The sequence below is a fragment of the Coptis chinensis genome, chromosome 5, assembly GCF_015680905.1.
Source record: "Coptis chinensis isolate HL-2020 chromosome 5, ASM1568090v1, whole genome shotgun sequence".
Classification (NCBI taxonomy): domain Eukaryota; kingdom Viridiplantae; phylum Streptophyta; class Magnoliopsida; order Ranunculales; family Ranunculaceae; genus Coptis; species Coptis chinensis.
The window spans coordinates 91,533,448-91,556,046 of NC_141460.1; the positions used below are offsets into that span (position 1 = coordinate 91,533,448).

The 22,599-nt window shown below is 37.1% G+C and overlaps 2 protein-coding genes and 1 pseudogene across 3 annotated transcripts in view; 1 reads left to right on the top strand and 2 right to left on the bottom strand.

Moving 5' to 3' along the window:
- Positions 1-8,498: 8,498 nt before the first annotated feature.
- LOC147500038 (uncharacterized) overlaps positions 8,499-22,599 on the top strand; it is a 55,642-nt gene continuing 41,541 nt past the window's right edge. The window contains exons 1-4 of the mRNA XM_086561757.1: positions 8,499-8,517; positions 8,591-8,714; positions 8,808-8,858; positions 9,027-9,119. Of these exons, the coding sequence (XP_086417883.1) occupies positions 9,096-9,119 (24 nt within the window). The 5' untranslated portion in view covers positions 8,499-8,517; positions 8,591-8,714; positions 8,808-8,858; positions 9,027-9,095. The remainder of the gene's footprint in view (positions 8,518-8,590; positions 8,715-8,807; positions 8,859-9,026; positions 9,120-22,599) is intronic.
- Positions 11,972-14,246, bottom strand: LOC147500039 (F-box/LRR-repeat protein At2g42730-like). The gene is made up of 3 exons (XM_086561756.1): positions 12,777-14,246; positions 12,478-12,648; positions 11,972-12,375 (listed from the first exon to the last, which is right to left on the bottom strand). Exons 1-3 carry the CDS (start codon positions 13,674-13,676, stop codon positions 12,073-12,075), a joined length of 1,374 nt encoding a protein of 457 aa, XP_086417882.1. The 5' UTR covers positions 13,677-14,246; the 3' UTR covers positions 11,972-12,072.
- LOC147500040 (protein WVD2-like 3) lies at positions 17,722-21,523 on the bottom strand (annotated as a pseudogene). The gene is made up of 7 exons (XR_015196159.1): positions 21,382-21,523; positions 20,433-20,926; positions 18,977-19,065; positions 18,778-18,868; positions 18,632-18,703; positions 18,381-18,491; positions 17,722-18,176 (listed from the first exon to the last, which is right to left on the bottom strand). The product of XR_015196159.1 is annotated as a protein WVD2-like 3 (transcript).

Genomic DNA, 22,599 nt, shown 5'->3' on the forward strand with positions numbered 1-22,599 from the left:
GGATTTGGATTTCTTGGCTTCCAAACCCTTGTGGTTTTGCTACACTTAGCGTCTGTATGGCCGAAGGCTTTACATTTACTACACACTGAAGGTAACCATGGATATTCTACCTCCACATCAGCAATGATACCTTATCCAAGATTGAAACTAACAGAGTTGGGAAAAGTGTAGTTGATACCAACCTCAACACACATACGGGCATAGTTGAGTCTAGTTCTGTTTTGTGTGGCCTCATCAACACAGATAGGATTGCCAATCAAGCTAGCTGCATAGCTAATACCTGATTTAGTCCACAACTTCTTAGGTAAGTCCATCTTCACCCATATTGAAATTGTCTTGGTACCTTTTTTTTGTTGTTCAATCTGCTCTGACCAAGGTCTTATGACAAAAACTCAACCAACAATAAAAACTGGACCTTTGTCAATAACCATTTGCCTATCTTCATCACAACCAAATTTAAAGTAGAAGAAATCCTTATCAGATAATATCTCAAAGCTACCTTTGACCTTCCAATGTTTCTCAAGAAAATTCTTGACCATGGGGTACAGAAGTCGGCGTTCTACAAAATAACCCACTAGGTAGTTCTTCCAAATATCATCACCTTCCTCAAGAATAGAAGACGGGACTTGTGCAACTCCATTGATTAACTCTGGTTCATATTGATCTTTACACTTTGCGGTCTTTAGATTGAATTTCTATTCTCCGTTTGGTGTAAATACAAGTTCCTACTCACGTGTCTTCGTTTGTTTAGTTAGAGTAGGGATTCGAACCAACCTAAATTCTAGGACAGCATACAACCTTCTTAAGCTCTAAGTTAGGAAACTAGTGAGTAGGTTTCGTAGTGGTTTGCTAGCTAAGTTGCTTTGTTGAATCCTAAATGACGCTTAACGTGCGAAATACGAAAAACGGTAAAAAACTAAGATTTTTCCTAAGATATTTAAAGAGAAAGAAGGGGTGGAGGATCATGCTGCTCATGCAAGGTCATATTATCTTATCTTAGTATCGGATTACTACCATCTCTAAGCTGTTTTGGGTTCATTATCAAACCCGAACCGGCTTGAGCGTCGATCCCTAGCAAAATGAACCCATTTCTAAGTACATTTCCCTAGCATAAGAAGTTGAACTGGAATTTCATCTCTGAAACTCCATCTCAACTCCTGGACTCATACAACATAATCCTATCAAATCTGGAAACAAGAAGCTAAAGAAGACCCGCGCGCGCGGCTATCCCAGGCATAAAAAGGGAGGCGCACGCGAGTCCTTCTTCACTTCCAGGCCTCAAGTTTGGCCGAACACTACCATTTTGGGGTAGTGTGTTTCATGTGTCCTTAAGTCCAGGCAGTGAATCCTACTTCTAAGAAATTTATACGAATTCTCACATGAGCTTCATTAACCCTCCACTTTGGAGGGTTTTAGCTCATGATCCTAGGATTGAATAAAAACTACAAGAAGATATGTAAAATGAGAGAGAGAGAAAAGGAAACAAGATGGAACAACCTGTTTTACCTAAGGAAGAAAGAGTTTATTCAAGAACTACAAAGTGTTCCACCATTAACATGTTACAAGCTTTCTCTAAAAAACTAAAAACTAAAAGATAAAGACAAGGAATGGAAAAAGGAAAAACAATAAAGGAAGTAAATGCTAGCCTTCTCCAAAATCAGCCCCCTTTTCCATAAGAGAGCATTTTTCACCTCTCCCACGTGAAACACCCCCCCCCCCCCCTCATTTACTTTCCTCTTATCCAAAACTAACCCCCATTTGACACTTTTCATTTTTTTAGATAATCATCACCTAAATCCAACCAACTTCATTAATTTCATGCAAGGTGTCAAATTTGACCTTTGTCTTGAATTGACTTGCATGATGACTCATCAAATCTTGCGGGCCTACCTAGTGGGTACATATGCAGTGTCCAGTGGCGGTCTGGTCTTTTGGAATTTTTACAACTTCCCGCCTATGTGTAGAGTTCGTCACACTGATCGTCTGAGCAGCTCACTCATCGCATTCAGAGTCTTGGTTCAAGAGATATGAGCTTCAGAAGTTTGACGCTTCTGTGCACATAATCCCGTTCATTTGGATTACGTAATGTTTGAGTCTTTGGGCTTTAGTCAGGATTTTGTTGGGCTTCACGTGGGCTTAATCGGAAAGCTTCTGTATACTCCCTATTCCATGCTTAAATGCTGACTTTATCATCATTTTTACGTTAGTTGTTCCAACCTGCAAAATCACAAAAATGCGATTATTTCATGATTATTAAACACATAATTAACCAAATTGTTATGTCTCTATGGGGTATAATATTACAGTTTTGGGTGCTTATCACATATCGCTCTAAAAGAGGAGAAAAAGTTGTTGACTTGCTCTGTTTAAAGTGATCACTCGAAGAACTTTCAACATTCATTGTTGCAGCCGAAGTAGAAGGCTCTTGATCTGTCACGCCCCGAGACCCAACACACATCCCGAGGACGTGGAATGAATCTCGAGGCCGACACCTATCCCGATTCTACCGAAATTTCGGCAGAGTTTCCTTTGTTTGATCGACGTTCAGTAAACCCTAAAACTGTCATAACTTTGTCATAAAACTGTCATAACCCCGAACACTTCATAATACCCTTCCAACAACTATATATATACAAAATCTCCACCCTATACACCCTTTGTGATACCCATATACATATCAAAAGGTTTAAGATTAACTACACTCCAATACATCAAATAAATACATCAAAATGAGCTAGCTCTCAATATATACAGCAAAATAAGGAACTAGACTATCTCTATACAACCAAAAGTATGAACTTGACTCTGTCCTCGTCAAGCATAAGGAAATCCTCCCAAATCCCCATAACCCTCATCGCTAAGGTTAGGAAAAGCCTCCTCTGCAACTGGTTCGTCTGAAATGTTAAGTAGGATGAGCAAACAACTATGCCCAGTAGAAACGCACATAACCAATACATATTCTACTTATAGAAATCATTTGAAACATGCAGGTTTTTATAATACGAATCAAAATATCGTGACTATATAAATACATCACTAGCTAGCATAAATCATATCGGCATGCTTCTTTAATATTCAAATACATCTTTCACAACCATCATACAACTATTGTGGCCGCTGCATCCTATTAGAATGGTGAGGGTACGACTGGTACTCAACCCCAGTCACAGGCAATCTCGGTTCAGTACTTCCCAGTGTGAACCATGCACCGTTGTTTTCGATTTTACCGGTGAGGGAGATGAAATGCCATTGTTGTGTTCAGACACAAAATCCCCAAAGCTTTTAGGGCTCGGGTGGGCCCTGTGACCACGACCCCATACGGGCCGTCACCTAACTTACGGTGGTCAACCGTTCGACGACTGCAGATTTGCTTTCGGGATCCCGACACACATCCAGTGGACTAAACTCCTCCCTCGCCTCTAAACCTCGCCGAGGTAGCATGTAACCCCACACAAGCTAATCACCATACGGTGACACGCATTACAAGCATGGTTATCTAGAAAAGTAGAAAAGGAATTCCGGACTACATCCAATTGATGCATCCCTTTAAAGGTGGCCCACCACCTCGAAAGAATGCGCCGCGGTTGGAATCCTAGAAGCTGACCATCCCTCTCGAAATGCGAATACGGTTCCTTCTTTATAGGAATTCACAATTCCTTTTCTAAATCCCTCGTGATAAACATAGTAATATCTATATATATATATATACTCATATTACCGATTATTTTCAAATACTCTAGTTACCTATGTAGTTTTCTTTTTAAAACTGTTGATTATGTAGGTGTGAGTTCCTGGATTTCCCATCCTCGAGTAGAACAACCTATGACTCCCAAACGGGCTAGTCATAGTAAATAACAACCGATGATTCCCAAGCGGCGAATCATCATCGTAAATAACAACCCCATTCAGGAAAATCCTTAACCTCTCGCTAATTACAAACAACCGGGTAATTCTTACCCGCATTTCAAAAATCCATCTCTCTCTCTCCCCATGGGAGACAAGACGCGAACCTTTCCCAAAAACCAGTTTTTCACTTTTAACAAAGAAACAATCCCTCGCTACCCCGATTTTACAGAAAACCCATTTCACACAAAAGCTATATATATATATATAGTTTATAGCGAGGAAATACAATGCAAAACATGAATATCATATATACATGCATGGTTGATACACAAACTATCTATTTCCAATTTAAGCAATTCAAATCATGCATGAAAATAAGCAGACTATATATTGGGATGTAGGTTCCTACCTTAGCAAGCTCCTTCTCCTCAAGCCCACTTAACCAAATTGAGCCCGCTTACCCGAATCAACTCGAATTCAATCCTATACAGCATATACATATACGTCGACCATTAGAAGTTATCGAACGAACGAGAATTCTTATATAACGTAAGTCGAGAAGAATCTCGACACTACGAATTTGGTTTCGGGTAAATTTTTATCTAACTACGGATTAGAGCTACAGGCCATTTTCGCATTTGTAACTCGGACGGTCTCTACTGTTTGGCCATGGCGGTGCCCTTATATCGACGCCAATCCTATTCTATCCCAATTCCCAGTCCAAATTTCAACGACAACCCATTCTCCACTTCTCAATTAACATTAATTCTATTAATAAAATCGGTGGGTGTTCCTTATCCCTCGATCATTACTCAATCAACTCTTATACGGTTATAAATTGACATAAATCTCTTGAAATTGTAATGAATAACCAAATTCTTACCAAGAAAGACAACAATGGTTCCTAGCTCATTTGCCTCACCAAAATCGCAGACTCTCCTTCTCCAAACCGAGCTACTGCCGAAGTGTACAACCAACCCATTCAAATATCTTTCATCCAATACCACTAAAACGAGTTTAAACTAATTGTTTGAAACCAAATTACTCACCTTTCGTAAAAACGACCTTAATTCAAATAATTTTTCGACTCCACCACTGTTTCACTCCACTCCAGCTCGTCCAACTGCTATTGTCGACCTTCAACACCCCCAATACACTCAGTTACAATTGATATATCCAAATCCATCAATATTTAAATCGAATTATCAAATAGATACAAAATCGCACTCACCTCTTTCTGCGATCCGACGAAATTCCAAGAGTTCTTGCATCTCCACACTCGCGTTCGGTGTTGACAAGGTTTGGGTGTTTAAATTGTTGGTTTGAATCACTGAATTTGGGGGAGAAGGGAGTTTCTCTCTCCTAGGGTTTTAAAGGGTGCGAATTGGGGAAGAAGTGCGATTTTTTTGGTCTGTGCGATTTTTTTTTGGGTGCGATTTTGTCTATTTTTTTGTCAAAAGACCATCCTGCCCTTACCTTCTAATTTAGCATCTAACCCGGTTTTGAATCCCCACCCTCGCGTGCAACGCCCAAGTTTGCGCACGCGATACCGTAATTGCGACGCTATCGTCGAGCGATTTGTCCAGTTTTACAGTTTTCGGGTTTGCAGGCGACGGACTTTTATTGACTATTAAATTATTTAGTTAGGTGCCCACGAGTTTACTACGCACCAAATTATTTTATCACTTCTTATTTATCTTCTTTTCTATTTTTAGTATATTCTAAGTAACCAATTATATGAAATCTAAAACTTTTCAAGTGGTTTTCCGGAACTAATTGGATTTCCTCGGTCGGTGTTAAATTAATTTACGTTACGTCAGCTAACCGTCTATCCGACTGGCCCAGTACGTAATCGCCCCTAAGGTTCAAGTATCCTTTACTAATTTACCCTTAATAATAATTTAGGACTTTACATGATCTACTGATGGTAAAACAAACGGCTCGTTACTTGGTGGATTCATAATCACTAGTCCACTCACCAAACCATTGCTAGTCAGTCACCGGTGGCAAGCCACCGAAAATCCGAAGTCAAGATTACTATAAAGAGTAACCTTCCTCACCTTCCCCCCAAAAGATAAGATACGAACCCGAAAAGGAAAAGACTAGGTTACCCTCAGAAAAAAATCGCTCTCAAAATCGCTCAAAGCATATTTTCAAAGCAAAATCCAAGGGGCCCCAATATATTTCAGCATCTCTGCATGCCTTATCTTGTTAAAAAAAGTTTGTTTATTTAGGTGGTGTTACTGAAACATGTGTGTCTCAGACTTGCTCTCTGTATGTATACATAGAACTTATTTGCTCACTTTTGACCTTGTGATACACTGATAACCAAATGTTCATACTTTGCTTGTGGACTGGCCCTTCTTCCTCTATAGAGGGGAGAGAATTACTTAGTTGAACTGTCGCGGCTGTATGTAGGGAAGCCAACTAGACCTTATACTGTTTGCCTTTTGTGTTGGATCGACATACCCAAGGCTAGTCAGGCCAATGCAACGATATGTTAAAAACTATCGAGCCTGAGCTGAGTAGTCTTCAGCATTTAACGACATTACAATTTCCCTTGATTGCTAATTATGAAAATCTTTAGAGCGATTTCTTCTGGTCTACTAGTTTGGTGCTCCACTAATCTATTCCCAGAGACATGAACTTACCAAAGGACATATATACCTGTTAGGCTATTATAGCACTCAGCTCAGACTTGGGTCAAGATCGTACTTGTAACTATATGAGCTAATAAGAGCAAGTTTAATGGGGAGCAGCCATAATGGGCTGCTAAAAGGTGCCACATAGGCCCTTTAGCAGCCCCAACTAAATTTGACCGGCCAAATTCGAAAAACTAGTCCAATGGGGACTTTTAGCAGCTGTTAAGTTTGGGATACGGATTGCAGAGTTTCTGCCATCTGTACGTTAAATTGAAACAAACGGCATAAACTGCATATACAGTACACTCCATATGCAAATCTCTTCTCAATTCACTCATTCAATTCCTCAATCCCTCACTCTTCTTCTCTCCTCACTCCCAAAAACTAAATAGTTTTGGAACTAGAATACCGTTGGAATTTTAGTTTTTGTTTATTGCAATATGAAAAAATTAAATAGTTTAAGCAAAAATAATATGATAAAAACAAAGCTGTTTTATTATTCAAAATTTTCAAAGGTAAACATAACATTAATTAGGAAAATAAAAGAACATATACATCAATCTTCATCCTCATTATCTTTCACACTCCTCGTCATTTACCCTTTTCATAGCAAGATGCAGTCTCGAAGCCATTCATCATCATCATCTTCTTCTTCTTCTTCGATCGAATACTCGAGATTAGGCGATGGAGACCATTCATAGGGGATAGCCATGAAAACAACTAAATAAAGGAAGAAGTATGTGTGAGGAGACATTGTTTTTTTTTTTAAAAAAAATTGTTTATAAAAACGTGTTAATCTCATATAGTTTGAGGATGGTTTTTATATAAGCAAAAAAAATTGTAAAAACGATGAAACTTAATGGTGATTAGCAAGAAAATGAGGAAATTTAATGATGATTAGCAAGAAAACGATGAAATTTAATGGTGATTAACAAAGAAAACAAGAAAAGTTATGGGAATTAGTGGAAAATAAATTTCTTGGTTATCCGTGTACATAAATTAAGTGGAAAATAAATTTCTTGGTTTCTCGGGTTTTGTCTACGCGAATGCAGGGACGAGTTTCTGCCGATCCATCCATTTTATTAAAATGGGGAGACAGACGGCATAGTTTCTGCCGTTTGTATATAAATAACCAACAGACGGCAGAAATTATATCGTCCGTCTCCCGAAACTTATTATGGCAGCTGCTAGCGAATGTCTTAACTTTGGCTCGGTTTTTTGTCGCTTCCAAATTTAAGACCCTTTTAGCAGCCCCATTGGAATGCCATTTTTGTAGTTGGGGTGCTATATTTGCCTTTAGAAGCCCATATACCTCCCCATTGGACTTGCTCTAAGCCTCCACATTTTGTCAATAAAGCTAGCTCGTTTAAAAACAGACACAAGTCTAACTGCCTAAGCCTACTGAACTACTGAAGTACCACCCTTTGTCAATTCTTAGGTTTTGAATTCTAGCTTTAGATGAAGAAAGTGAGAAAATTATTGTTGAGTGTCTTTCTAACAGTTGAAATGGTAAAAGAAGGTGAGTTAAAATTTTGTTAAGCTAATTTTACTCTAGAACGCATGCCAATATATTCCACACATCCAAGTATCCAAGTGGCATCCAAGGGCTGACATTCAGTTAGTATGGGCTTTTTTTCGGCCCATTTCCCAAGTCCAGCCTATATATTAGTTCTCCCGCCAGAGCAAAAGGGAAAATTAATTGAAAACAATTCAAGAACTCGTTCTTCTTCAATAACTCACAAATGAAAAAAATGGACAAGTTTAGCGAAAGAAACGAAAGTTCGATCGATTGAATGATTTGTGTAAGTATATAGGCACTGATTTTGTAAATGGTAGAGACCAATTTATCGAATTACTCTTGGATATCTTCCAAGAGTAATTCGATAAATTGGTCTCTACCATTTTCAAAATCAGTGCCTATAGACTTACACAAATCATTCAAATCGAACTTTCGTTTCTTTCGCTAAATTTGTCCATTTTTTTGAATTCTTGATGTATAATTGATTTTAATATTGATTTTAATTGAATCAGATATAATCCATTTTAATATTGATTTTAAGTTAACTCGTTCTTGATTTTAATTGATGTATATATATATATGTATGTATAATTGATTTTAATATTGTTTTATTATTTTTTGAATTCTTGATTCAATTCAAGGATGATAATGAAAAAATTAAATCTGATGTTGCTGTGAGTGCTAAGGATGATGTAGTGCAGAAATCTGTGAGTATTTCATTGGTTTAGTAGGTTAACTTTGCCAAAGAAGATAGTATTAATTTCTTCATAATTCTCATCTTATTTATTCATTTTGTAAAGGGAGTTGTTGACGGAGTCAAAGGAAATGAAGATGATGGAGTGATAAACAGGGTTAGTGTTTATTGATTTCAACTTGTTTTTTATTTATTATATATATATATATATATATATATATATATATATATATATATATATATATATATATAGAATGAATTAGCTAGATGTGTAATTGATTCTAATCATGTTTTATTATTTCTTGAATGTTTGATTCAATTCAAGGATGATATTGACAAACTGAAATCTGATGATGTGAGTGTTAAGGCGAGTTTGGTGAAAAAGGATGATGTAATGCTGAAATTGAGGTTGAATTATGTGAGTAAATCATGTTTAATAGGTTTAACTTTGCCAAATTAATTTCTGCATATTTAGGTAGAGTAGAGTAATTATGATCATATCTATTCATTTTGTAAAGGGAGTTTTTGGCGGAGTCAAAGGAAATGAAGATGGTAAGAAAAAGAAAGAGGTTGTCGACCTTACTGATGACGATCCGGTGCCACAACCAAAATCGGTGAGTAAATTCACTTTTTCATTGAACTTGTTTGTTTTTGGGAAATATATAGTCTGTGAATTAGGGAGTGTGTCATGGGAATACGAATGATGAAAGAGATACTTATTGTTGTTTTTGAATCCTTGAGATTCTTCAGTAACGGCTGTTGTTAAATTAGATTACACATTGCTTTATTTCAAATATTTTCTGATTCACAGTTTCTTTCATACTTTCGTGTAACGTTTCCTTAATGTTCTCCTCATATCTCGGTTCAAGCTAAAGTAACCTAATGAAATTCAATATTTTGAAGGCTACAGAGCTTGACAAGTGGAATCCAGCAGATTTCGAGTATTCACTTCAAAATCCATTATCAATTATTGATCATAATCAGCTGAAGGAGCTGGACCCTAAATCGGAATCTGCTTTGCTTGTTGATTTCACACAACCTACTTTGCAAGAGCTTGCCACTCAATTACAGATACCTGGACAAGAGCATGGCGCTCAACTACAGATGCATGGAGAAGAAGATGGGGCTTTATTGGCCAAAAAAACATTGGTAGACAAAGAAGTAACTCTTGGCTACTTTCTTGTTAAGGCTAAATACCTGGAGAATGTTAAGAAGTTGGTAAAGTATGAGCAGAAGATAGTTGTTTGTGAGAAAGATGATGTGGATCAACAGTTTACTATGCAGTTTTTCAGATATGCATCTTCAAATTGTTCATATTTCAAAGGAGATGGTCTCAAAAGTTACTACCAGAAGATGGGTGCTCAAGCCGACGACCAAGTAGAACTGGAATATGACGAGGGGACTTTCTTTATAGCATTTTATAGCAGAGAGGTAACTTATTCTTATTGATTTATTTTATGAATTTGGATGAGCTGATCTGCCACATTATGAGACTGAGTCTTCTTTTTGCTTTCTCCCTTTCTGTTGCATTATTTCGCTTTTGGTTCAGATGTGTGACATCTATTAAATTATCCTTTTATGCTCTTATAAGATGAATACTGGTTCTCTGCAAAGTTTCAATTCCGGCGTCTTTGAAGTTTAAATAATTTTGGTGCAACTGGATTGACTTTAAATCCATAGTGATTTCATGTGGTTTCAGTTATACTTTTTAGCATGTGCAGACTAAATGGTGTGATAATAGAGCATTAACAAATTGAACTTGAACTGGACAGGAAAAGGTTGAACATGGACTTTAATGGCTTGGTAATAGAGCATTAACAAGAGTAACTTTAGAAGTTTGATCAGTATAAATTGGCGTGTTAAACTGGCATTAAGCATGCATATAATTAGGGTTTAGACACTAACAAGAGTAACTTTACAAGTTCAATCAGTATAAATATGTGTGTTAAACTGGCATTAAACATGCATATAATTAGCATTTTAAGCACTCCCATTTATTGGCACACTGATCTCAAAGATTCTTGTTTTGGTGTTTTGTTCAGATAAACTGATTTCTTACTCGTGCTTGGATCAAACAATCTTGTATTGGTGTGTTCAGTCGGACTCATTTCTTCCTTCTACTGGGGATCAAAGATACTTGTGGCGGTGTTTTGTTCTGGTGGATGGATTTCTTACTTGTGGTGGGATCAAAGATTCGTCTCTAAGACATTGTGGTGACAAGTTTTTAGAGCATGGCTAGGTGCTGAAACTTTGTTCTTGTTGTACTAATGCCATTGATTTAGAAGGTAAAAGTCGGTCTTCTTACGTATTTTGTCTTGTTTCATACATACAAATATACAATACTTTAGTTTACTGTTTCTGGTTCCTTTTGATTTCATCAATGTCTGGAAAGAACGGATGAGTTCTTCAATGTTACTTTGTACTTAATAACAACTTTCAAGTCACCATCAAAAAAAAAATATAACAATTTCCAGGTCTCTATTGATCCTCTGCACTATATTTCTCGCTCTTAAGACAAAGTCAGAGGAACACCAAATAGTAGAGAAAATGTGGTCCAAAGGACTGCAGCAACCGAATAACACCAACTGCATTTTGCTTCCTGATCTCTGAAGTATGAAATTTGTACAAGAAGCACATTTGTCCTAAAACCAACGTGCTGCTGCTTAAAATTTCAGACCGTTGCCTCATTTTGTTGTGAGCAGACGGAACCAACCATTATAATTCAATGTTTCACTCCGCTCTGCAACAATATCAGTATCTCAATTCTCAACTAGAGGGGTCAACTTCTTCATACTAGATCATCTAGTCCATCTGGCCCAATCAGGTGGGGGGATGTCACCAGCTTCTCTACAATGACAATAGCATTTGCATAGAGCTAAGAGTAAATGGAGCATGCAATACCTTGCACTTGGAAAGGAGGAGAACCAAACTAACAAGCAATAATTTGTGGAAGGCTAATAAGTTTATGCTGTCATCTTCTGCTCCGTTTACGATTTTGTTATTACCAGCATAGCCAAGTTGGCTGAAGCTATGTGAGAGAAGAAAATCACTTTTACTCCTCACTTGCGCAAGATCCAAACTATTGAGAATGCACCACCTTGACTTCCTTATTCAACAGATGCAATTGTTTACCATTTGTTTGCAGAAATGTAAATGTGACTAGAACTCTTCTTTTGCCCATTCACATATAACACATACTGCCAAACTCTATTTGCCCTGCAAATGAAGAACACAGACGAACACAGACAGGATACGGAAAAAGGTGTTAAAAATGTGGCAGACAAACTCCTTCACTCTGTATGATGGTGAGTCCTTAACCAGGAAGTTCCTCTACTCAATGAACAAATTATCAGTGTAACTAAGAAGATAATTTACAGGATATCAGAAATTGAAATAGTTACATGGGGAGAAACTTTGGTAAATTTTGGCAGTATCTCAGTAATACACATTTGGCACCGCACTGTTTCCAGCTTTCCATCTGAGCAGCAAATATTCATCTTCTCCAGAATCTTCGCATTCTCGAGCAGAAACCTTACAAGGTATAGTTCGCCATCACTTCCTTTAAAATTTTCAATGTCAACTGTTTTAAGGCTGTTCAATATGTCTTCAGGTGGCAACTGTGTGGGTTTCCAACATTCGTCTACATTAGCGATGTTTGAGATTGTTGCTTTGTCCTAATCAAAAACAAATATTCATTAGTACATAATAAAACAAATATTTTACATTAAAGAAGACAAATTTGTTCAAAAGAAAACTTTCAAAAATTCTAGTCATACATAAAGATTCTCGACAAGTATGCTCAGAGTTTGCAGGTTTGGATAACTCCTTGATAACAATATCATCACTTGGGCATGCTTTTCGCTAGCGAACATATCAACATGCAAATGTTTCAGGCTGCAACATGAGGATGGTACACCTGCTAAAAATTCTTGATCCATGGAGAGAAACTGAACAGACATCCAAAGTATAAGTGTTTTGTAAGTTGTAGCCCAAAAAAAAAAAAAAAAAAAAAAAAAAAAAAAAAAAACTGCTACATATGATATAGACTAAGAATGAAAGAATGACTTATAAATACCTCAATAATGCCACTCATTAAAAAGAGTTTCTCCACATTGCGCAGCCACACCAGAATCTTAGATGCACTTCTAAAAAAAGTATTCACAGGAGTAGCACACATACCAATATTCACTGAAAAGTGAAGCTTAGCACTGACCACAGATAAAAGATTCTCATAGGTAATGTTTGGTGGTCTACAACAGATGTATATAAGTTCCCGAAGAACTGTGTAAACGAGGTTGATGGTAAGTTCATGCGTATCAAACAGCGTTAAGTATTTAAGAGTAGGAAGAGAAATGGAAATAGTATTGATACCAGTGCAGCAGCAATACCAGATAACCAGTTTTTCAAGAACGGGACAAGAAGAGCTTGAGAGGAGTTTGTTGACTAGGTTTTCACCACGGAATGCAACATCATCAAATAATAAAGATTTAAGCACTGGAAATTTAACAATTGTGGGCAAATTTAACTCGACCTCATACAAGCTCAATTTTGTTAAGGTAGTGCTTGTAAAAAGGCATTGAGGAAGCTTTTTAAATCTCCATGTGTCGAACGAAAACTTAAAGTCTTGAACATTGTGGTTTACAGCAAAAGAGATCCATGAATTGAGATGACGAGAAGATATAAATGTATCACCGAGCTTCACAGTTAGACTGAACCTTTTTATGTCTGATCCATTGTGACTTAAAAGCGTCTCATCAACAAAATCTCTAAAATCTCCTCTTTTGCACTTTTTTGTTTTTTCGAAATCAACTTGATCAAATTTTAGATTAGAAAGAGAAGAGCATACATATCTCCATTGCCTTGAAAGAATGCTGCTTCTCATTGCTTCTTTCATTGGAAGGAAAGAAACAATGTGGCTCCTAATTGGGTCGGGCATATGGCTAATCCTATTTTTCGAAGAAAAAACTTGCTTCATGTTTGCTTGTCTCCCCTACCACCTTTCTATATAAATAAGTAACTTTGACACAAGTTAAATAAATTAGATATGGAAAACAGAACCTAAACTTTTCTAGTTGACACCTTGCCAGAAAGCTTCTGAGCCACCCGAGAGAAAGAGGGACGTTTGAACCTGTAAATAAAGTTCAACTTATATTACTGAGCAACGTAATAACTAGAACAAATTCAACTTCTTATAGAAATAAAATTTGATTGGAAATAACCAAAAGAGATTCCTTTTTCAAAAAAAAAAAAAGGATAATCTTTATGTCATATAAGAGAGAGAGAGAGAGAGGCCCTTTCGACCCGCTAACCCTGAATTTATAAACGGGTTGGATTTGGATTCACCAACGGACCCGTGGACTAAAACCCTAATTGCAGCTTAAAATTTCTTCACTTTAAGCAAAGAAAAGCTTGAAAAAACAACATACTTTTCAAATTTGTCAATCTAGGTAATATGTTAACTTGCCGTTCAAATCAACCGTTATCTAATATAAATAAATTCCGTAAATCAAAAATGTTTTTTCCAAATAAGAAAAATGTTGGACACGTTCACACGTATACTAGAGTAATGAAGCTTTCAACGACGAAGAAGCCAATGATGAAGAAAATGATGACTGGCTTGATAACTAGAGTAACTCTAGTAGTATGTAATAAAGGTGATATGTAATAGTTGTCTTTTATTTATTTATTTTTATTTTATGTATTTGCAATCATGTATTAGTTGTCGTTCTATTAAAAAAAATTGCAATTCATTTGCTAAATCAAATGAAGTAAATTAGAACTTATCAAAATGATCAAATGAACAATTCTAAATCACACAACATAATAATAATCGTCATACAACAAACTTAATATTATAAATCATCAAGTCCTCACTTCCTACATATGCCTCATGCCTCATCTGCCGTGAACTCCTCTTCGACTATCCTTGTGCTGAACTCTCAGGCTGTCCATGCTATGATGAACTCACCCTTGTGCGATCAATCTGAGCCTGTAACTCATCAACTTGGCGTTGCAAATCGTCATAATCCACATGAGCCTGGGAAAGAAGTCTCTCTCTCTCTCAACACTGTAGGCGAACAGGCGCAAGCCATCATTTTACGAATGTTTGTCTCATATCTCATGTGTAGCTCATCTCGAAATAATTATTCATTAATAATTTATGACATTTTCATAATAATTAAAAAAACAAACAAACAAACAAAACCAAAACCAAAACCAATAAAAATAATTACGGAGGAAGATGTCCAAATTCGGGGCTCTAAGCGTATGGCCTTGAGTGTCATCAATAAAAGAAATGGGGCAGTAAATCGCCTAGCCACTCGGATCACTCAAACTGAAAACCCAAGGCCCTCTCTGGCGAGGGGATGGGTATTTGGAACAAATGTGTGTACGTGTCCATCTTTGAACGCGTCGGTTTTGTGCCGGTATTAATCTGGAATTCACGCCCGACACCCAAATTGCTAACCATTATGAATGTTGCTCAATACGACCCACGGCTGGGAGCAAATGACCAATAGATACCCTAAACCAATAATGATAGTACTGCTCATAAGTCCGCAATGTAACTAGGTCGAAGCACGTAGGCAAAGTCCAATGCACGTTCTCTCGATGACTTGCTCTAAGGTCATGTCCTTAGCCTCGATACATGGGTAGGCGGATCGGGGGATACCAAAGCATGGTGTGGTATGCGTAACATTTATCCCCTAAATACCACTCCATATCACTCCCACAAGTGAATATCATCAATCGTATATCTGATCATTCGGCGCCCGATGTGCCGCGGATGTCCTCGAGGCCTCCAAACAATAGAAGCCTGTGTGCTAAGCTCAATATGGGTTCGGACAGAAGTTATGTTATGACTGATTTCACTGGTCAGACGAGCTCGACAAGGTCCGTGCCAAGCCCTGAGCCTAGGCCTCTCATCGGTATACTCTGTGAGGATAGGATTTGCAGCACGAAAATACTCATAAAATCATACCTCTAAGAGAATGACAAACCCTCCCATTTGGGGACTACTGACAACACCAGTCTGCCGAGAAGCCCTATCTAAACAACGCAACAAATGACAATATATAGCTCCACCAAAATCAATACCGCCTAACTCATGCAAGTGCTCAAAGTTGGCTAGATACCCCAAGTTAATCGTGGAATGGCCAGAAGGAAAAAAGAAGACGCCTATCAAATACATACAAAAAGCTCTTACATACTCATCAACATGTGCTTGACCATCATCAGAATCAAGTGACAAATAATTTATCAAAAACTGCAACCCTGAATCAGTATGCAACGGTGAAATGTATGCAGCCTTGATACCATAAATCCTAACACCAGCACTATCATATGACTCCTCGGTCAGACAAGGGAAGAACTCATCATTTGGGCACAACTCTGGAATTCAGTTCTACATCTCAACGGATTACCTAATTCTATACTCAAACCAAATATCATGGTAAAATCTAGTGGAGTGAAGCCCAACTCTCCCTGAGGGAAGTGAAAAGTATGTGTACTATCCCACCATCTCTCAACTAAACCATTAATAAGTCCCTAAATGTCAGTCTTACTATAAGGTATGTCAATTAGATGACCAAAGGGAGTCGCTAAAATTGCATCTCTAACATGGTCAAGTGCACCGACTTTCTTAATATCATCCCACCACGTCTTAAGCGCACGTGGAGTGCATCGAACCCGATACATAACACATCTCTGATGTACGCAAAATGAAACTAAAATTAAAAAAATAAAAATAAAAATGTACGTATTTATAACAACTAAAATTAACTACTACTACGACTAATATATGAAATTAAAATACATACCTGTTGTTCAAGAACAACTCTTGAGACATGTCTATCATGAAACCTCAATGACACCGGCCTAAGATGGCTGAAATCAATAGCATCAGCAGGAAATTCAAAATCGACTTGTTGATACTGAAGCAGCAATGGATCGTCAGCCTCAATGTTTTGTTCATCATCTAGATCACCAATGGATTGTTCCAAACATCATCTAGATTACCACTGTTTTCTTTTTCCTCACCGTCACCACTCCATCGCGTTTGGTTATTATAGACGTATTCGTCATCGGAATTCATTTTTTTACTAGAACTACATAAACTAAGTTGAAAAAAAAGTTGTGAAATGACAAAAGCCCAAAGCCCGACTGTCGCGCGACATTTTATTAAGCATAGCATGTGACACGCGCCAGTACTAATGTCGCGCAGGGTGAGGTCTACAATAAATTTTGCGGGCTAAATTTGCGAACATTTAGAATTGGTCGAAATTTGCGACCAGTTTCTTGATTCGCATTCTTCAAATATGAGAGTATACTACCACCACCTAGAGATGCTTGTTAGTGCAACTTCTTACTGTTTTCTGTATGACCTTCCCATTTCTTGGTGATCATGATTCATGAGTATAACAACCGCCTAAAAAACATGATTCAAGCATTAATTCCAATTAATATATAACTCCTTTCGTTTATCAGCACGCTCTGGGCATACAAATCTCGGAGGAGCAGCACTAATATTATCACTGATTTTGACGTCCTCACAGTGAGAACCGAAAATGCAATACGCATTGTTTAAAAGCAAATAAAATGAGAAATTGAGTACGCATATTGTGAACTCAAAAGAGGATACGACGGCACATCATCAGGATTCAAGATGCTTTTTGTTATCAGGGTGCAGTGCCACCAAAATCTACCCAGAGAATTTGGCAAAGTTGCACATTTTGAAACCAGCTAATCTTACGTCCAGTCCAATGACATTGATAGCCAAAGAAAAGAAGGGATCTTAAATTCTTCACTCAATTCACTTACCCAATTCATAAAACTGCAGTTTCTTGATGCAAGTATCTCCTTTTCTACTTTCTTCCTTTTCTTTTTGTTTAACAATTTGATTTAGGGCATTTGACTCATTTTTCCCCAATTACTATTATGCGTGGATGTACACTGCTCCTCTATAAAGAAGCCAGACACTTGCATTCAGTGAATGGAAGAACTATCAAATATCAATACTTGTATTAAGTGAATAGTACTCTTTATATATATGAAAGGATTTAAGTTACAGAAAATTTACAGCATAAATTATACAAACCAGTACGACAAGTCTTTGCAAGTGTGTCATGGAGACGACAGTCTTTTTCTCACGACCCAAGAAAGAAAAATAATTAACTTCTGTTTCCATTTTCAAAATAGGTACTCACCAAAAGCTTAAGACTGGACAGCAATGTCCACATTGCTTTCCTCAGTTATTTTAGAGGGAATGGGCTTGGTATTTTCATCCATTTGTTTAGCTGCATTAGCGTTTCCATCCTTGGGAGCTGCATTACCGTTCACTTTTCTGGTACTACCAAGACTGTGACGGCTCACCAAAGCACTGGCTCCTTTTCCGTTGTCTCCTTTGTGTGGAGTTGAATGCGTCACTGCAACTCTTCCTCCGCCCAAACTTAGGTGATTTTGCACGAGTTGTTGGCAACTGTCAACCAAACAATGAAAGGCTACCATCTCACTTCACTAGAAAAAAATAAACTGCTAAAGTGTAGTATTAATTGCAAAATTTTACATAATTAGACTATCAATGAGAAGAGACCAAGTAAAAAGTATTTTCTTAAGCTACAGTATGTTGTTTCAATCTCTGCCGACTAAGAAAGCTTTGAAGCTGAAAATTGTAAAGGTCTACCTTCTTAAGTTCGACTTTAGGTGGCGGTCCTTCTTGGTAGAAGCTTGGCATTGGGTTTGCTCTAAATGTCAAGCTCTTCCTAAGTTGCTTGAGAGCTGCCTCTCGCTCTTCCTGAAGAATGTAAGGTTCATAAGACAACAGTAGAAGAGGTCATCTTACAAAGTTCAAATTAACATGACCCAAACAAGAGAACCAGAATTTTTAGAGAAAAAGAAGAAGAAAAAGTGAAGCTCTCCAGTGGATGAACATACCTTAGTTCTAGCTTCGCACTGGTCCCTCTCTGCCTCCAAAGCTCGGTGCTTCTCCTCCAACTTGGAGTAGAACTACCACCAAATATAAAAAACCATGAGCTCATGCTAGGGTTATTTTTCAAGTAATATCTAAAACAATTGCATACCTCCTTTCGTTTATCAGCACGTTCTGTGCATCTAAATTTCGGAGCAGTGGCAATAGTCGTCCTGGACTTTGATGTCCTCACAGATGTAGTTCTAAGCATGGCTAAGGAGAATCCAAAAGCAGTAACTATTGGTTACAGCTTACAAGTAAATGAAAATGAGAACTTGAGTTAAGCATAATGTGAACTAAAATGAGGATACGAGGAAGCAATAGAGCGGGTATCATCTTCATCAGGATGCTTCTTGTTATCAGGCTGCAGAGGTTTCCTAGACTCCAAGGGGGAATTCGGCTGCAACAGAGTTATATACCGTATAAAGCATCCATAGTGGAGACAACAAAGAGAGATTTTAAATATTGTAATAAGCTCAAGCATTTCATGGTGTTCAATCCTGTATACACATTTTCTTTCTATCCGTATTAATTTGTCGAGAAAAGAATCTAACCCAAGACCTCAAATACACATAATGTTAAGGGAATGGATGGAAAAATAAATGAAACTTGAAACATGTCATAAGTATATAGATGCAAAGTACACACTAATTCATGAACAGAACCATAAAATGTACTTGTGCAGCTGACAGGTGAAGACACAGACCTAAAAAGATACTCAAAGCAGCCAAAGTAATTTTATCTACAAACTGCTTAAAGTCGAGGTGTCTAGTGACTTTGAGAATTATGGGCATCGTTTTGCCAAGTGAAGAAGTAAAACAAAGTAATATGCTTACGACAGAAAATTCGTTTTGAGACATGATGCCCAAGATGACTGTAGCACTACCTTTAATCCAATAGCTAGTTTATGCACTAGAATTTCGTTATTGGATTACATTTACCCCATTAGAATAGAACTCTGAAAAAAAAATCCATGTCAAAAGTGATAGTGTTTAAGTTTGTATCCCATCTTCCCACATTTCCTGACAGATTTGATACTGCAACCAGGGCCCAGTTGGGTTATAAGGCCTTCGCAGGTTCTGACTTCTATTTCTCCTATGGTCAACTTTGTAGGTCTTTCTACTTGGTATTATTATAATATGAAACCATGCAGAATTCATTCCATTTGCAATACTATTACGTGCATGGTCAGAGAAGCAATTCACGGGGATATCATAAGTTGCCCGGTAGACTATCTCAGATATTAAAGCAAACACTCTTTTTTCCTTATCCAAGCAGTCGAGTCTTTTGCATTCAACATGTTACATGTTACATATGTTATCCTTTACTAATTTCATTATGTGGTCAGAGTTTCTTGTTTATCAATCTAAAAGAACACTCTTAACATCAAAAGATACAAAAGAAAAAAACATGTAGTTGCCACCCAAGAACATCTCAAAAGCTAAAACGTATGATGTATGCAAGGGTATTTAAACAAGAGAAAGTTTAAAAGAACTTTTCTGAATCTCCTTAATCTATTATCAACTATTCTAATATGAAAGTCACGAAATGCATCCACATACAGTTATTGATTCTCGTTAGCAACATAGTGAAAAATTGTAAGTTGTATGCATATTGCATGACTAGCAGATGCAAACTCACACCAAACAAAGGAACAGAATAATGATGCAAGCTTACACTACTGAAAAAGAAATGAAATCCAACATAATCCTCAAGAAGCATGTGATTTTCAATACATCCAATAAAAGAGAGGAAAAGAACTCTTACCTGAGACTTCTTTCTGCTATTAGGAGATTGCAGGTTAGTTGTTTTGTTCACGCCACCTGCAGCAGTTTCAGTCCCAACAGGACGAAGTTCCATTTGAAGCACGTCTTTCAGTAGCCAGGGAAAATGGCTGTGGAACAGTGCAGTTTGTTCTCACATTTCCCAAAGTAGGAGATTTGTCTAACTTCTTATTATTTCCTTGTTTTTTAACTTCAGGTTTCGGGCTTTGGTCCTCAGGGAATGCAGATTCGTAATTGGTGCTTTTATCACATAATACATCTTGCTCCTCCTGAGAGTTTTCAACCTGAGGATGATCAAGGATCTCAACAGGACACTCCATGGTGCATTCCTTAACTTCATAGTCCTTTAACCCATTGTTCTCCTCAGGGTCAAGGTGCTCATTTCCAGGATTATGCGGCCCATCTCCATTGGAGTAAACTACAGCAGGATCTGGTTCCTTGTCCATGGAAATGTCAATGACTTCCCTCCCCATATAACTGAAAATACAGACACAATTTTCTTCAAAAAATTAAAAAAAAAAAATCTTTTGATTCCAAGGACATGTACATTCCACAAATCAAATAAAACACCTTCAAATCAGAATCATTTCCATCGTATTTGATATAAAAGTTCAATTGCATATGAACTGAATAAAATTTCTCAAATGCCCATTAGTTAGCTTACAATTACTCATTTTGGCTTCATTTCAAATGTGTCTATACATACAAAAACAACATATCTCCAAACCCAAGTTCATCATCCTTTACCAAATTAACAACACAAAGTAGAGCAAAAGAAGAAATTTACACATGCAAATATAAAAAGCAACAGATCTTCACAACATTACATACATAAATGAAATATAACATTTTTTCAGCACAGATCCAACAACAGCAAACATATAAAAACAAGCACCGACATTTTCATGTGTGTGTGAGAAAAAAATGCTTACGGGTTTCTTCTTCTCCGATCTGAGAAGAGAAGATCTAAAGTTTTAAGTTTTGTTTTTTAAAATTAGTAAACAAAAAGAAGCGCCCACTTTTCTCGCTTTCTTTTCTCTCTCTTCTGGAACTATTGATACATATGAATGATGACTTTGGTTTTTTATACGTGAACTGTTTTTGTTTGTGTCCGTGTGCGTTACTTACTTCAACTCTTCAACTCAACTAATAAACATTAAACCTTTGTAATAAATTTCGAAACTCTTGAGCGGGGGACTGTTTTTTTACCGCCAGCTTGGAAGTTAAGGGGTTGACAAATTTAAACTAATTCAGGTGGTTAAATTCAAATTTGGGGCAATGGTTGCTGTTGGAGATGTAATTTAACATTTTATTACTCATATTGACCACATAAAGTTAGTACACAATCATGCACTCAAGAATTCTATACTATATTAAGATTCGATTAGGTAGGTTAAAAGCAGATAAGGTTTCTTCCTTTTTGTCTACTTGTTCAAAATTTTGATTTATGTTGAAAATAAAAAAGGTGGGAAGAAAAAGTGACCAAGTTTGAATATCAACATCACAAGTCTTATATGGTTTCAAACGTGAGGTTGTTCTTTTCTAGATTTAATTTGAGCGTTGCGTACTTATGGCCCATCGTTAAATCCGTGAAATGGACTTGAATGTCTGAGCTTTAACTGATGTTTGTGTTTCAACTTAAATAAAGGAAAAGGAACTGATTCTAATCCCAATTCTGGTTTTTGGCCCACATTGATTTCCTCACTCTACCCTTGTGATAAAGCACTATCATCCTTCTCTAATGGTCCTACGTTACGTACACTCTTTCTGGCCCAGTAGAAACACTCAAATACTCATTCAAATTCGACTAAATAGAAATTATATGCATTGCTCATGTACCAGAGAATGTCAATCAGTCAATGTAAATGGATGGTTTAATTGGCAAAAGAATAAAATAATAAATAAATAAAGAGAAAGTATTGATAAATGTCGGTGTTAATTATTGTGTTATAGTGATTTTTTAACCTTTGTGTACAAAAAGCTAATATACACAAGTACGTAACTACGCTAAGAATAGACACTATGATCAATCAACATTGTGAATTTGTGACTGAAGAATAGTCACTATGATCAATCAACATTGTGAATTTGTGACGGAAGAATAATAGATACTATGATCAATCAACAATGTGACCGACGAAATTGATCTT

What these genes read in the sequence shown, in the direction of transcription:
- LOC147500039 (XM_086561756.1), bottom strand. Translation starts at nt 13,676, where the DNA reads ATGAAGCAAGTTTTTTCTTCGAAAAATAGGATTAGCCATATGCCCGAC. An exon ending in TAATGAGTGGCATTATTGAG is followed by an intron (nt 12,649 to 12,776) that starts GTATTTATAAGT and finishes ATGTCTGTTCAG; the next exon opens with TTTCTCTCCATGGATCAAGA. An exon ending in TACTTGTCGAGAATCTTTAT is followed by an intron (nt 12,376 to 12,477) that starts GTATGACTAGAA and finishes GTTTTTGATTAG; the next exon opens with GACAAAGCAACAATCTCAAA.